At 37.2% G+C, this 15,425-nt stretch overlaps 2 protein-coding genes across 2 annotated transcripts; both read right to left on the bottom strand.

Annotated features, from left to right (window-relative positions):
• Positions 1-531: 531 nt before the first annotated feature.
• LOC129247572 (uncharacterized) lies at positions 532-2,429 on the bottom strand. Its single transcript, XM_054886779.1, has 4 exons — positions 2,319-2,429; positions 1,898-2,205; positions 759-869; positions 532-697 (listed from the first exon to the last, which is right to left on the bottom strand). Exons 1-4 carry the CDS (start codon positions 2,427-2,429, stop codon positions 532-534), a joined length of 696 nt encoding a protein of 231 aa, XP_054742754.1.
• Positions 2,430-9,718: 7,289 nt separating this feature from the next.
• On the bottom strand, positions 9,719-15,359 carry LOC129247649 (uncharacterized). The gene is made up of 4 exons (XM_054886903.1): positions 15,270-15,359; positions 14,895-15,193; positions 9,950-10,060; positions 9,719-9,884 (listed from the first exon to the last, which is right to left on the bottom strand). Exons 1-4 carry the CDS (start codon positions 15,357-15,359, stop codon positions 9,719-9,721), a joined length of 666 nt encoding a protein of 221 aa, XP_054742878.1.
• Positions 15,360-15,425: the final 66 nt, after the last annotated feature.

Genomic DNA, 15,425 nt, shown 5'->3' on the forward strand with positions numbered 1-15,425 from the left:
TGGTTTAAATAGGTTATAAAGTAATGGAATCATTGGGGAACCGCGTATGTTTAATATTGCAGTGTATTTTTCTGTTTCACCCCTTTTTACAATGCAAACTGAGGTATTTGCTTAGTGAAGTAAAACAGCTGTTTGTTGTGTTCTAAATCTCCATGACAGACTAAAAGGTATTCTCTTATTGTTGTAAGCTGGTTTTCAAAAATGCTGTAGCGAGTGGGCAGTCTTTGCTTGCAAAATTTGTAAATGAATTTATATACTAAAAGCAGAGGAAAATTATATGTATTGAAAACCGTCAAGGTCATCATCAATTCCTTTTGCCCCGAATGGAACACAGTGCTTGCAACTGCAACATAAGGCTGAAGACATTTGAAAACAGCGTTGAAACATCCATATCATAGAATATATGTATGTATGTTTAAATGAAAATACTTGCTTGAGTAAAAAAGCGATTTGTATTTTGTACTTTTTATTGCTTTAACTTTTTCCTCATTAAGTTGCAATAAATTTAATGTTTTAAAAAATCTCTAAATATCAGTTATGGTCAAAAATCACATATGTTATCACATCAAGTAAACTTTTTCTACAAATAGGATAAAGTTTTTTACAATCTAAACCGCGAATCCCAGATTTTTCTGCTACCTCGTAAGCTTTACGCTGCTCATCTTCACTTGGCTGGAATCCCAAATGCCATGAAGGACTAAATTATAAAAAAAACGTTAATATAGAATTTCAATTATTTCGGTTTTTGTTTAAATTACGTGAGTATGAAAGCAATCAAATCTATAATCAAATGACGCTGCTCGACTTCAAAAGGATGTTTAGCTAAATCGCAAACGCTCTGGAATAGACAACTAGAGTGATAGCCATAGCTTGAAAGAAGAAGATAAAAGATATTTTTGCTTAATTATTTTAAAAACTTTAAATATACAGTTAACTTTAAAATTTATTGATTTGAAAATATATCTAAGTTTTAATATTTTGAAATAAATGTATTTTGATAAAAACCCTTTGCAAAGCATTGTAGTGCTGTGATGTGCTCTTCTCTGAACAATTAGATGTGAAGTTTTTCAAAGCATTTGACAAGGTCAGTTACTCAATTTTCCATTTATTTATTTTATTACTTTATTTTTCTTTGTATTCTGAAGACTTGACTCTTGTATTTACAAGACTGTTGCAAGTCGAAAAAATTAACTAAGTATTTTAACCTCTTCTTCTCTAAATTTCATTTTGTAAACTTTACTTTTATCAAATCGCCGGAAATTAACATGACAACCGGTTCTATGTTCCCGAAAAAGCAACGGGTTTTACCAAACTATCTATTGGCTGTCGCTTCAGCAACCTTCGCAATATTTTGTTCGCAGCTGGTATTGTCCGCTGCTGTAGGTATGTACCGGAGAAGCCTCCGTTTGAGAGATATTTTGGTTAGCCGCAGTTTATGTTATGGATGAAATCATTTTACAAAAAGATCTGATCAGAAGACCCTGAAGACTCATTGCGTGTGGATCACTTGATTCGTATAGCTTACCTATGTCGGTTGGCGGTCATGCGCGTGTTCTTGTGCAAGTCACATATTAAACCACCTCTACGACCTCATGGAGCTCAACGATTCAGCAGAACTACTTCTCCCAGTTCCCCCTTACTTCCTTTCTTTACGCTCCAATCTCCGTGTGAGGTTTAACCAGTTGCTTTTGGTTCACACTGTCCGTTATGTTCTGTTTGGTTTTTAAATATGTGCAAGCAAGTGACCCGAAAGAGCCTAGAGTACGGAATCGCAAGTAAAACCGATCGTTTTTTAATAAATTTTCCGCCATATTAGGCTCACTTGACTTGCTTACAAATGTACTCGTATATGTATACTCATGTGTATGATTACTCTCTAGCCTATTTTCTTCGTTACCTTTCTATCAAACGTTCGATTGCCCTGTACAATTCACCAGCTGTAAAATCGAAAATGTGTCTATTTCCTATCGCATCCATCCACTCTGGAAACGTGTCAGTACTGTTAAATGAGTCCATGTATTTTCTCACTACTTCGCTGAACCTTCGAGTACGAACATTAAAGCGTTCCTCCACGGGCCAAATAGGCACATTGTAGAAAGACGCTGGATCATAGGGCATCATATAATTCATTTGAATGCCCCAATCCCAGAGGATTTTACGCTTTGGTGGCAAGTCCACAATCGGATAGGATATAGAAGCTGTTATCTGAAAAGTTATAAATGTTTGAGGAAAAAAAAAAAATTTAAGATATTTAAAAATTTAAAATTAAAATTATTTAAAATCAATTTTTTTTTGTTTTTTAATTAAAACTTAATTACCTGTATCACGGTACTATTAGGATAAAACAAATACGCTGCAGTCATTTGAAAAGTTCTAAAGCAAATGCTTACGAAGATGTAAATATTGGTGACACAATTCCACGGCAACATGTTGTCAACTGTTAGTAGTTGTTGCTAAAAACACACGCTTGAGTGTCAAAGAGTTGGCCATTGTGATTTGGTTGCATTATTGATGGATTACAGTGGGGAAAGTTTGCTTAACTGCATTCACGGAATAAGCTAAAATTAACTGTTTTTGTTTCGGAATCAAGGCAAAGTAGGCAACGTTTCCTATCTTCCTGACACTATCTAAGCAATGTAAACTTCTTCAGTTCAAATCCCTTTTACTTTTGCATAAAAACTACCTACTACTTTAAAATGCCTCGGCCCCTCACCCTCAGAATAACTGCTACGAAATCTGTAAGAAACTTATCGTTGCTAGATACAAAACACTGACGTTAGAAAGGCAGTTGACCCGCCTTTGGATGTGTGGCTAGCATCTTGATGTTGCTCCGCAAATGAAGGGACTTGCAGTTTTAAGCCGATTGCAAATAGCAGATATTTTTTATGAGGAAATTTTTCATGGCAGAAATACTATACTCGGAGATTTTTCATTGCCTGCCGAGGGGCGCCTGTGTTGTGAAAAGCATTCAGGCATGTTCTGAAAGTCGCGCGATTTCAATTCGGATCCGAAATGGCAATTCGTACGATTTTGTTTTGGGTGTTCTGTAATTCGTCCGATTTCATTTAAATTCGAATTTAAGTTCGAAACAGCCGAAACAGCGAAAGGTAGTGAAGATAATAAATGTTTGTTGCGCACTACATAACATATGTAGGAGTAATCAAATAGATGACATTGGAACAGAAAGCGTATTAGAAAACAATCCAATTGATGAGGAAATTGCTGAAAATAAGGAAAACAGTAGTTTTTATAGTGTTAGCAGAAATATTATATAAGAGACTCTATTGCTAGAAATTTCATATTATGAAACATAAAATTGATTCATATTAAAAGTAAATATATACATAACAGTTCAATAAGATTCTTTTATATTTATTTTTTAGTCTCTATCTCAAGCATTTTAATTTTAATTTTAACTGTTTCATGTTGCAACTGCTCCATTTTGAGGTAATGTCTTTGCTTTTGCTCTGTACTTTGAGTCTTCAAGCGATTTTGCTCTGCCAGCAATTCATTTTGTTTCTCAACAGCACGACAAAGTCGTCGAATCTCTTCCCTTTCATCTTTCTGCGATTTTGCAATCTTGTGTTGGTTTTCGCAAATGTTATCTAAAGTGGTGGATATTTTCTCCATACAAGCAGATTGCGTTGCCATGCACGTCTGAAGGCTGTCCTGCGTTGACACTCGTGGCCTTTTTGCAGCTCTCGGGGTAGCCACCGCTTCCCTACTTGTTTGGGGACGTTCTTCCTCAGATTCGATAGCGCTATTATTTTCTTCTGTCCCAAAGCTTCTAGAATGGCTTATGCCCTCAACGGCTGCAAAAATTCCACAAGTTCTTGCAACACATTCTTCGTTGCTCGTCAGTACATGCTTATTAAAGGGTCTAGCTCCTGTTGCTCTCGATTCTAGATTGTTATGGGCAACCTTTTTCCGAATGCACCCCTTCCAGTCAGACCATATCTTGAAAAAAGACAACTCAAAAATGTTTAATATTTGACTAAATACTTACTTTTTTCCATCCATTAACATCTTTTTGGGGCGGCTCTTCTGCATTTAGCAGCGTCGTTAGCTCTTTCCACTTTTCCTCAAACAGCTAACGTTTAAGTTGCCGAAAATTTAACTGGAAAATTTTAACGATTTCGATTTCCAGAACAGGGTGACAAAACGATTTGCTGATGTTCGAAAAAAAAAACGAAAACGTTGCATGGCCATTCGAACCTACGCACTTTCGAATGGTAGTCTCGCTACAGCGACCACCGGTACATAGATAAAATATACGAGAGGAGGTAACAAATTTCACAAATTTCGTACTAAAGTTCAAGCATATCTCAATCTCACGGAATGGGTTCAAGCAACAAATAATTTTCTTGGCACATTGACCGATTTTGGACGACTTTCAGGAAGGTTCAACCTCTATAAATAATATAACACTGAACGACGCAAAAGATCATATATGGTATTTCTGATTGCAATAACGGAAATGGGCACCAGATGTCACTATTCTGTATAAAATAGCTCGCTGACTCCGAAAATCGAGTGTTTTTTGCTGTTGGGTTAAAAATTTAGAACTTAAGTAGAAAGCAATCTTTTTATACTTCACACCTTTTCCAACATACATAAAATTCCTATCCTTATTGTCCCATGATTATTTTGTATTGAAAAATAGCAAATAATTTTTACGCTAGTGTTTGGCACAGAGTTACTCTTCCAGTTTCGTTTTCGAAAACTTTTTCTGCATTTTTTAAGTTTATAAGTTTGTTTGGTTTTGCAACAATTATGTTGAATGTTTGCATTTAACGCAAACTTTTTTCAAAATCTTCGTTGCCTTTCAATTGCCTCATGTTTCTCGCATTTTTCAATCACATTTGGCACAGTCTGTTTAGTTTTAACTTTTTCATAATTTTCTTTCAGAAAACTGCAGACTTTTAAACTGACGGTTCAAAACTTCGTTTTCTTCTATTTGAAAAAAAAAACTTTGAGATAGAACTTTCACACTACGGCATATTTATTGCTCTTTTGGTGGTGAAATTGCGGGTCGATAGCAATAAAAATTCTCGAATTTATTAAAAATGCTGCCAGATTTTGACTATTGGAATATAAGTTTAAGCTAGTCTTAAAATCCCGAAAGCTTACATATTTTCCATGTAAACCTTTTTGTGTTTGTTTTCAATGTTATGCGCTTAAGTACTTTTCCTCAACAGTTAATTTTAAGTGCTTCTATAGGGTGAGCCATGTAAAATTTGCTTTTTGAATCGGCTATAAAAAAAAAACTATTCAATATTTTTTCAAACTTTTTTTTTTTATTTTGAAGATTGAACATTGTCATTTATGAATGAAAAATAATATCGTTCAAATGACTGCCACGACTGGCTTTACAGTAGGCCATTCGATCAACCCAATTTTTAAGCACATTTTCGATTGTTTGGGCTCCAATTTCATGAATGGCAACTGCGAGTTCGTGTTTTAAAGCATCAATCGTCTCTGGATGGTTCGCATAGCATTTGTCCTTAACGGCCCCCCCACAAAAAATAGTCCAACGGGCTTAAATCACAGCTCCGAGGCGGCCAATTGATATCGGAATTTCGGTTGATTATTCGGTTTTCAAAAACGGTAGCCAAAAGTTCGAGTGTAACTTTGGCAGTGTGACAAGCTGCACCGTCCTGTTGAAACCAAATGTCGTCCATGTCATCCTCTTCAATTGTTGGAAGCAACTCGTTGAGCATGTCACGGTAACGCTCGCCATTTACTGTAACCACGGCTCCTCGCTCATTTTCGAAAAAAATGGCCCGATGATGCCGCCAGACCAAAAACTGTACCAAACAGTGACTCGTTGTGGATGCATTTGCTTCTCTACAGTAACGTGTGGATTTTCTGAACCCCAAATCCGACAATTTTGCTTATTGACGAGGCCACCGATGTGAAAATCAGAAAAGAAGAAGAAGACTCACCACTTTGGAAATAGGTTTTCAATATTTCCCAATTTTGTTCAAGCGTATAACGTCCCATTTCGTAAATGTCAAACCTTTAAGTAAATTATGAACACATTTGACATGTCATTTGTATTACTATTTTCAAAAAAATTGGTGGTTCAAAAAGCAAACGCTATATGGCCCACCCTTTATGTATAATGCTCCATTTTCATTCATAATAAAAATAATATCCAAATGTTCAACGCTCACTGCCTCCTAAATTTGGAGAAAAGTTATTCGAAATCGTTTGCGACTAAGCTAATTTCGCGCATTGTCGGTGACAGTTGTTTGATGAGCACAATAAGCATTACAATAACACTGGAACTTGCAGTATTTATCCTGATCTAATTGGCTATGTGGTTCGAGCGAGTGCTAATGAATTGGTAAACTAGTGGTACTGAATGAAAAGCCATAGAAACAAACATATAACTGTTAGTGTTAGTGACTCTGCTGTTGAACAAACTGAAAATGTGTTAATGAGAATTGCCATATATCTTTATTAAGTAACCTGATACCTTGATGAGATTTAAGCCAATGCCCACTGCGCAATGTACATTTGTATACATTACACCATGGCCAGCGCTGTTGTGTTGAGTGTTGATACGTAGAAACCTGTAATGGTTTTTTGTTGTTTATCTTCTGTAACTTTTGTTGCATGTTAATGTTAGTTGCGTCTTGAGATTCATGATGGCATACATAGAGAACAGGCTAATTAAGAGGACAGTAGTATTACGTACCTATTGATGGTTGGATTTTTTAGAACTTCATTTAAAACACTTGAAATGATATAATATACATACACTTGTGCTCACATAATTAATACCCGCTTTATATGGAAGAAAATTCTCAATATCGTATGTAAAAAAAAAGAGAAAATGCAAAGTCAGCGCAATTTTTGAGCGGCTTTAAACTTAGACTTTGCTATAGTAAAATTGAATGGTCTATAAAACAACATAACCAGAACTTTTCTAAAGATTAGAAAGTTGAGCAATTTGATGACAGTTTTTAGAAATTTGTTAAAATTTTCAGAATTTTGCACAAATTTTTGAACTTTAATTTGTAAAGTTTCTATTATATAATGAACTATATATTTATAAAAAATTAAATGTGACGTAATTTGGTGGACACAAGTGTATGTGAAATGAATCAGTAAAATTGGGCCCTGAGAGAAAACATCCGCATTTGCTCCTTTCTCATCATCACACCGTAATTGGATAAAAACAAGTTATGAGTATCCCACCAAGATAATGCGTGGTTTTGCCGTACCAAATCTTTTAGTCAAGTGTAGGATTATTGTGTGTGTTAGATCACTTGCGATATGCAGGATTTTTCGTTGTGGGACGTTTACGAGTAAATGTCTTACAAGTAAATATCTACTAAAGCCAGCAGTATACAAACAGACAAGCAATGGAGCGCGTAAAGAGCAGAATAATATTGTCCTAATAATTTTTTATTTAATAAAAAAGTAATTTAAAAAGAAATTTGGAAATTGGTTGGTTAATTTTGCGCCACCTTGTAAAAGGAAAAATATTGAATCCGTTAAGCTGTCGAAGAGAAAGCGGATCCCGTACGGATCAGAACAGAAGAGTTCCAAACTGTTTCGAACAATATAAGATTCTCAACGAGCCAAGGCGTATTCATTAAAGGAGGTGGCACTAAGCCAACAACAACGTTATGGCATAGAAATATTTCGGTAGAAGAGAGTAGAAAAAAAAGGAAAGGACGAACTACGTCGCTCAGCCGACATGTGGTTGGAGGTAGAAGAATACACCGGTAGTGCGAATGGAACGGCTTTTCCTCATTTCATCTGACATCATTTTATGCTGACATCCGGTTGTACATGGCGAAAGAAAGAAGCAAATAAGCTGGCCCACCGATACCACCTTTAATAGATTCGCCTTGCTTCGAGCGGTATATATTTAATGGAAGGTAATAAATAGTAATAATGCTTATATATTAATGTAAAAACCATTATGTTACAGACTCAGTCTCGTTATTTAGTAACCAAACCTCGAATGCAGGTTTCCAACTGTCTTTTCATACTAAATTTGCTCACTACCGGTTGACATCGGGAAATATGCCAGTTTTGATCATTGATTGAGCACTGAGGTCGAACAGCCCCTTTGGGTTCCTCTCAGTCGGAAGCTGGCAAAGGTAGGGTGTTTGTCATGTCTACCTAAAACCACTCACATCTTGGGGGTATATAATACGTTTTCAGGGTGAAACGCATGGCTTAAAGCTGAGGGTGTCTCAAGTCATGACACGTTTAAGGTGATCACCTCGCTATTTATTGAAATAGTTCAGTTGTCGGCTGGGTCTGGAAAACCTAAACGTGAAATAGTTTTGGTTAAGATTATGTAATTAATCCAAAGTAATGTAATCCAAGTACAAGTCGATAAGCAAAATACAAAAATTAAACTCTCCTGAAGCACCTCTCGGCTTAGACAAAAATGCAGTAGGATGCTGTCATCTTGAAGGGCGCTCAATAGCAGCTTAAGGTTTAGTAGACGCAGTCGACGATGCCTACAAACTCTAACCAAGTAGAGGGAAGATATTCTCAATCATAATGAGGAGTTCCCAGTGGGGATCGCTATTTATATTTCTTGTCTAATCAGTGGAATTAAACCGTGAAAATTTTCATGCGATTATTTTTCACAATTTTCGAAGCACCATAAAAAGCTGGCCGCGGTCATGTTCGCTTACCGACGAATTCCGGGAAGGTTATCTAAAATCCGTTAATGTGCCAGAAAATATCGAGCCTGTGCGCGAAATGATTGAGACATCCTTGCACACCAGTACGACAAGCATCAATAAGATTTTGCAAAAGAGTATTAATAATCATGGAGAATATTTTGAAGAACAGCAATGCTAATATTTCCATTGTTAGGCCAAAAATAAAAATAGTAACCCTTGTATCACAATGGGAACAATCACAAGCCAGTAGGGACGCGAGCCACGAAACAAAAATTAAGCTCTTGTTTAAGTTATCTTTCGACCTTTATTAACTTTCGATACCAGTTTAGTGAGGAAGAAAAATTCTCTTTTTGCTTTTTCTCTAAAGGATATACATGCCATGAGAGAGGCATGACGACAGACTGGTGCAAGTTTTGCTTTATTTGGCAATTCCCAACTCGAAGAGGGTCAGTCAACAAAATGCACCAGTAGCTTCTTACTCGGTCTAACCGGCGCTAAGACCAACCGGCCAAGACACCAAGATGAGACGAGTTCATCTTCAATATTGTACTCCAGAAGTCCTTCTTGAATCCACTGAATTTTTATCTCGAATACTCTAAGAGTCATAGTGGTCGCCAACGTCCAATCTTCTGCGTTATATAATAGGAAGTACTCGAATAGGTCCTTACCAAGTCTAAGGTCGCATTGATTAAGTCCAATCAGTTCATTATGGAGCAGCACCAATTTTCTTGTGAATTGTGAAATATGCACTTAAATTTCACTGCTGCCACGCATTTATCTGACCATATGCTGTTTTAGTTTTGATGCTGCAGCTCCTCGCCGCTGGCTACAGATGCTCAATCGGTGTTTGAGCGGCTTTGCTTCTCTTGGCGGCATGGATGTGTCCTACCCAACTCACTTTCTTAACTTTCACAATTTCGCTTTAATTACGTTTCCTGTTAAGTTGTTATATATGGGCGGAAATTAGTTCAGCTTTCCTTCAAGAAGAATATTGACGAAGATATTCACAGCAACTTTTATATACTTAAGTCGACATTGTATAATTATTTTTTAATTTCTCAATCATTTATTAATATAAGTTTGGTTACTACACTTAATATATCTCTTTTACAATCAGCATATAAAGCAGTGCAATTTTCCCCCAGAAAACCATGTAGTTCAGCTGCTTCGTAGGCTTCTTGGTACGTTTTCTCGTGTTTAGCGAAGCCTTGATGCAGAGATGGTCTAAAGAGTAGAGGAAAATAAGTGTTTATGTTAATACCTATGGTTTTTTAAAATGTGTGACTTACGTCAATATAAATGTCAGTAACTCGGTAATTATAGTGTGGTATTTGTCATCGAAGGGATGTTGAGCCAACTCACAAACGCTGCGTAGAAGACAGGTCTCGTGTAGACCAAAGCTATGAGGTAATTAATAGAATGAAGTAAAAAGAGTTAAAAATCGGTTATAAAATATAATATTTAAAGAGGAGTAGTATGGGCCACAAGAAGCAAACGACTCTTAATAAGAATGTGTCTGCAAACTAATGGTTTTTAGCTTTTTTAGATTTTAGCTTGGATATTCTTATAACAGTTGCTTGATATTTTGTGAGTTCGAAAAAAGAATGGGGTTTCAACTCTGTACAGAGGGATTCTCACCAACCATCGAGAGTAATCGATGTGCCTACCAGCAGTAATGGGCTTTAGTATTCTTCAAGTCTATTGTTCACCATCCAAAATATTATTTCATTTTCAACAATTTGACAAATTTTGATTTACTATGGCTGGTCTGCATGGAATGTAGAATTTTCCGACATGAATTTCATATATTGTTATGCTAATAGGATTGCCAACTTCACATCGTATGCTAAAATTCACTAAAGAGGGCTTGATAACGGTTCAATGACAGTGATATTTATTCGGAAGATCAAAGTCAATATCTACACCTAGAGTAGAAGATGAAATTCTAGCATGGATAAATGCGTGTTGTAGGCAACAGATTCCGTGTTCATATTTGGACGACCTTCCTTTAGACCAAAAGCAACAAATTTGTTTCCAGCTTCTCATTCTGATTACCGATAGAGATCATTTACATCACCACTTTTTCATGTAGATGGTTAGAGCTTATATTATGCCTTGCAAGATCGCCTGATTGACCAACAATGACCAGAATTGGTAAATAGGTTTTTTGTTGGTCGAGGTTTTTTGTGCCTGGTACAGGGTGGCTGAAGAATTTTGCTACATTAAGAAACTCAAATAACTTTTTTTTAGTGTATGGAATTCATTTATTTTTTTTTCAAGTTGAAGGTCATTAAATTTTATTAAATGTAGCTTAACTAGTTTTAAAAATAATTGAATTTAAATGCCCCCCATGCTCGTTGACACAAGTGCGGCATCTTAGTAAAAAGTTGTTCATTGCTGCTTTGAGAGTTGCGACAGGAATAGCCGCAATTGTTGCCCGAATGGATTGTTTTAGTTCATCCAAATTTGTTGGCTTTGTTTTATAAACTTCTTGTTTACATAAACCCCACAAGAAAAAGTCAGGTGCAGTAAGGTCAGGCGACCTGGGGGGCCAACGAAATTCGGAGTTTCTTGAAATCAGTTTATTGGGAAATTTTCGTCGCAACTCTGTCATAACAGTCTGGGCTATGTGAGACGTTGCCCCATCTTGTTGAAACCACACAGAGTTGAAAGGAATTCTCTTTCGGCGTAGTTCTGGATAGAAAAATTTTTTCAGCATTTTCAAATAACGGTCTCCAGTAACCGTAACGGTGTGACCATTTTCTTCAAAAAAATAAGGCCCGACAATACAGCGTGAAGAAACCGCACACCACACTGTCACGCGAAGAGGATGCAATTCCGTCTCGTGGAGTATCTGTGGGTTAGAAGTACTCCATATTCGACAATTTTGTTTGTTCACATTGCCGTTTAAATCGAAATGGGCCTCATCAGACATGAAAAGGCAGTTTAACATGTTTTGGTCTTCTTCCACCATTTTCAGGATCTTCTGGCAAAATTCCAAGCGAATCGGCAAATCTGCTGCATTCAGTTTGCTAACCATTTGAATTTTGTAGGGAAACAGGTCTAAATCTTTGTGCATTATTGTTTGCAAAGACTGTCGGCTGACACCAAGTTGAGCAGATAAGTTCTTGTTGAAACCCTTGGATTGCTTTGTATAGCTGCAGCTACAGCAGCGATCGTTTCCTCCGTCCGAACTGGTGGGTTTCGATGATAAGGCCTTCTTGCGACTGTTCCTTGCTCAGCAAAATTATTCACCAGTCTCATTATGGTCCATCTGCTCGGGGGATCGCCGCCAAACATCCGCCTGCACTCTCTCTGTACCAAAACTACGGACTCCAGTGCGTGATAGCGGCGGACTATCCAAATTCTTGTTTGCGTATCCCAGTTATTCATTTTAATAAATTTTAAAGATCAATTTGCAAATTAAAACAAAAATAGAACAGATAACTTAAAAAGAAAAAAAGTTATTCAATTTTTTTTTGGTAGCGGCTTTCATCAGCCACCCTGTAGAAGGGATACTCGTGAAAAGGAGCTGGCCAATGTTTTTAGCAATAGGGACGAGGGCGGTAATCTGAGATGATCTTTAAAAGGAACACAAGTTCACCATAACTATATTAATTTTATCGTCGAAATAAAGCCAACGAATTTTCAAAATTTTTTTTTTAGCTAATATAAGATTCTTTCCTACGAATATCGGTACTAGTAAATACTACACTAAAAATAGATGAATCAGAAAATATATTAGAAACTTATTGAATACTCGTAAAAAACAAATTAAAGTAGGTACAAAATACATACATTTATGTACTGTAAAAGAGCAATTAAGAAACTGTGGCATGCCTTCAAAATAATGCATTGTTTATGCCCAAACCGCTATAAGATATGGTGGTTCGGTGGCCCGCCTTAAGGCAGAAAACACCCATTCTTTCTACAAAAAAGCTGCAAAAATTGGCGCAGCTCTGTATTAGGGGAGCAATGGGTGTGCAACTCTGGTAACCATCGAGTTGGTGAGAAGCTTGAGGTAGGCAACACCACCACCGTGAAAATTTTCATGCGATTATCTTTTACAATTTTCGAAGCACCATAAAAAGCTGGCCGCGGTCATGTTCGCTTACCGACGAATTCCGGGAAGGTTATCTAAAATCAGTTAATGTGCCAGAAAATATCGAGCCTGTGCGCGAAATGATTGAGACATCCTTGCACACCAGTATGACAAGCATCAATAAGATTTTGCAAAAGAGTATTAATAATCATGGAGAATATTTTGAAAAACAGCAATGCTAATATTTCCATTGTTAGGCCAAAAATAAAAATAGTAACCCTTGTATCACAATGAGAACAATCACAAGTCTATGTGTGCCAGCATTTGCCATAGGCTGTAACTTTAACCTGGTTCAAGCTAAGTAAAGGGTGGTTAAATTTCAAGGGCCGATATTGGATGTGAACCACACCTAAACGTCAAGTTTTTTCTCCACTTCCTTTGACACTTTTTAATGTCAGACCAACTCAATTTGAACCATGGAAAGATACATAATCGAGCAAGGCGTTAAAGTTATTTAGGCTTATTATGAAAACGGGCGTTCAAATCAAAATGCATATCGCGCACTTCGTGAAGGAAATCATCTTCAGTGATGAGGCACATTTTCACCTCAGTGGATTCGTCAATAAGCAGAATTGCCACATTTGGGCGAATGATAATCCAAGAGTGATTGCCGAAAAACCAATGCAGCCACAAAGAGTGACTGTTTGGTGCGGTTTATGGGCCGGCGGCATCATTGGGCCGTATTTTTTCCAAAATGAGGCCGGTCAGGCAGTTACTGTGAATAGTGTTCGCTGTGGTGAGATGGTAACGAACTTTTTATGGCCCGATTTGGAAGATATGGATGTGGACGATATGTGGTTTCAACAGGGCGGTGCCACTTGTCACACAGCTAACGAAACAATGGCTCTTTTGCGCGAAAAATTTGATGGCCGAATAATCTCACTTCGCGGCGATGTCAATTGGCCGCCAAGATCATGTGATTTGTCACCGTTGGACTTCTTTCTTTGGGGTTATTTGATAAAAAAGGTGTACGTCGATATGCCAGCAATAATTCAAGCGCTAAAGGATGAGATAATTCGGCACATTAACGGCATAGAACCTCAATTATGCCTCAGCGCCAACGAAAATTTTGACCATCGGATGGAGGTGTGCCGCCGAGACCGCGGCGACTATTGGGCCAATATTTTGTTCAATACGTAATTGAGCCATACCAATATTATCATAATAAAGAGAAATGATAATAATTTCCAAAAAATTGTATTTTATTCAAAATCAACACCGGCCCTTGAAACTTAACCACCCTTTATTTCATTGTTTCTGGTTTATTCGCATACACTACCGACGTCATACATCCGGATATAAAATACTCCATTGGAGTGGCATCAAATGAGTATCCAAAACGCGAAATTAAGCGTTTGTCAACATTTTTCTGCTGATTATAACTTGCTTTGGTGGTCTCAAATATGCTCATTGAGTTTGTGAAACTGATCCATGGTTTTTAAGGTAGATTAATTTAATTCGCAAACATTTCAATTAAGGTTGAAATAGAAAAACGTGGTAAATTTAAAGCTGTGTTGCCATCTAACAAATCAAATCTCTCAGACCTCTAAAAATACCCTTTCAGTTTCACGCAATGGAAGATGCAAGTAAAAATTAATGTAACAAAACAAAAACAAAAGGGTTCCAAAATACCACCGAAAGTTGATTGATGTTAGGCCAACATTCTGTCGAAGAGCCTTAGTGGCTACCTGGGCCACTATTTGGTGTGTTAAAACAAACCCGCAGGGTTAATAACCCTTTCTGCAGTATCTAGCCTTCTAACGTGGGTAGCGGGTAAGAAAGGCGAAAATCCTCGCAATTCGCTAATGCATTGGATGTTCCCTTAATGATATAATCAGGCAACATGAGTTAGGAAAATCTGCAAGGAGACTTCGTATGTCATCTTTGCGTCAAATACTGAAGATGCTGGACAAGATGTTCCTGTTTATTACCTGATTGGAGTTAGTATTAAATACACGATAGAGGTTTTCAAGGAACTGTCTCTGGAATGTAAGCGCGAATTATATTATATTTACTATATTTATTTGAATCACTCGGGTCTCTACCCTAATCTGTTTACTACAAAAGTATCACATCACCTCTACTCATATAACTGACCAGTTTAAGCATTGCATAGATGATTTTTCACATACCTGGAAAAATAATCTTCAATGCCACGGTAAAGCTCACCAGCCGTCAAATCCATTGGATGCTGGTTTTCACCGGTTGCGCGATTATATTTCTCTAACCACTGCATATGCTGTTGTACTTCAGGGTTTTCGCTTTCACGTACACTGCGTGATTTTGGATTTTGGAAGCCAGGCCAAATTGGTATGTTATAAAAAGCCGAAACATTACTGGGTAGAGTGTAGGCCATTTGAAAGCACCAATCTATGAGTATGCTACGCTCGGGCAGATACTCGACAATAGGATATGAAACGGAGTGGATAAGCTGAGGAAAAAGTTGAGCGATATTAATTAAGAAAGCAAAATGGGTGGATATTTATGATATATTGTGTGCTACTTACACTTAAAGTGGTCGAACTCGGATAAATCAAAGCCTGCAGCCGTCTCACTAGCAATACTGTGAGTATTACAATAATGCTTCGCAGCCACATACCGACGGCTGATATTCCTGTTAAGAAGTACAAAATCAGACTGACTGAGAATTGAGATAGTTGAAG

This window comes from Anastrepha obliqua, chromosome 1 (genome assembly GCF_027943255.1).
Source record: "Anastrepha obliqua isolate idAnaObli1 chromosome 1, idAnaObli1_1.0, whole genome shotgun sequence".
Classification (NCBI taxonomy): Eukaryota; Metazoa; Arthropoda; class Insecta; order Diptera; family Tephritidae; genus Anastrepha; species Anastrepha obliqua.

Excerpts from the sequence above, each read along its gene's own strand:
- LOC129247572 (XM_054886779.1), bottom strand. The coding sequence starts at position 2,429 with ATGTTGCCGTGGAATTGTGTCACCAATATTTACATCTTCGTAAGCATT. Across the intron at positions 2,206-2,318 it reads CTAATAGTACCGTGATACAG|ATAACAGCTTCTATATCCTA; the intron begins GTAATTAAGTTT and ends ATAACTTTTCAG. Across the intron at positions 698-758 it reads TTGATTGCTTTCATACTCAC|TCCTTCATGGCATTTGGGAT; the intron begins GTAATTTAAACA and ends TTTATAATTTAG.
- LOC129247649 (XM_054886903.1), bottom strand. The coding sequence starts at position 15,359 with ATGTGGCTGCGAAGCATTATTGTAATACTCACAGTATTGCTAGTGAGA. Across the intron at positions 10,061-14,894 it reads ATTGAAGATTATTTTTCCAG|CTTTGGTCTACACGAGACCT; the intron begins GTATGTGAAAAA and ends ATTACCTCATAG. Across the intron at positions 9,885-9,949 it reads TTACTGACATTTATATTGAC|ACCATCTCTGCATCAAGGCT; the intron begins GTAAGTCACACA and ends TCTACTCTTTAG.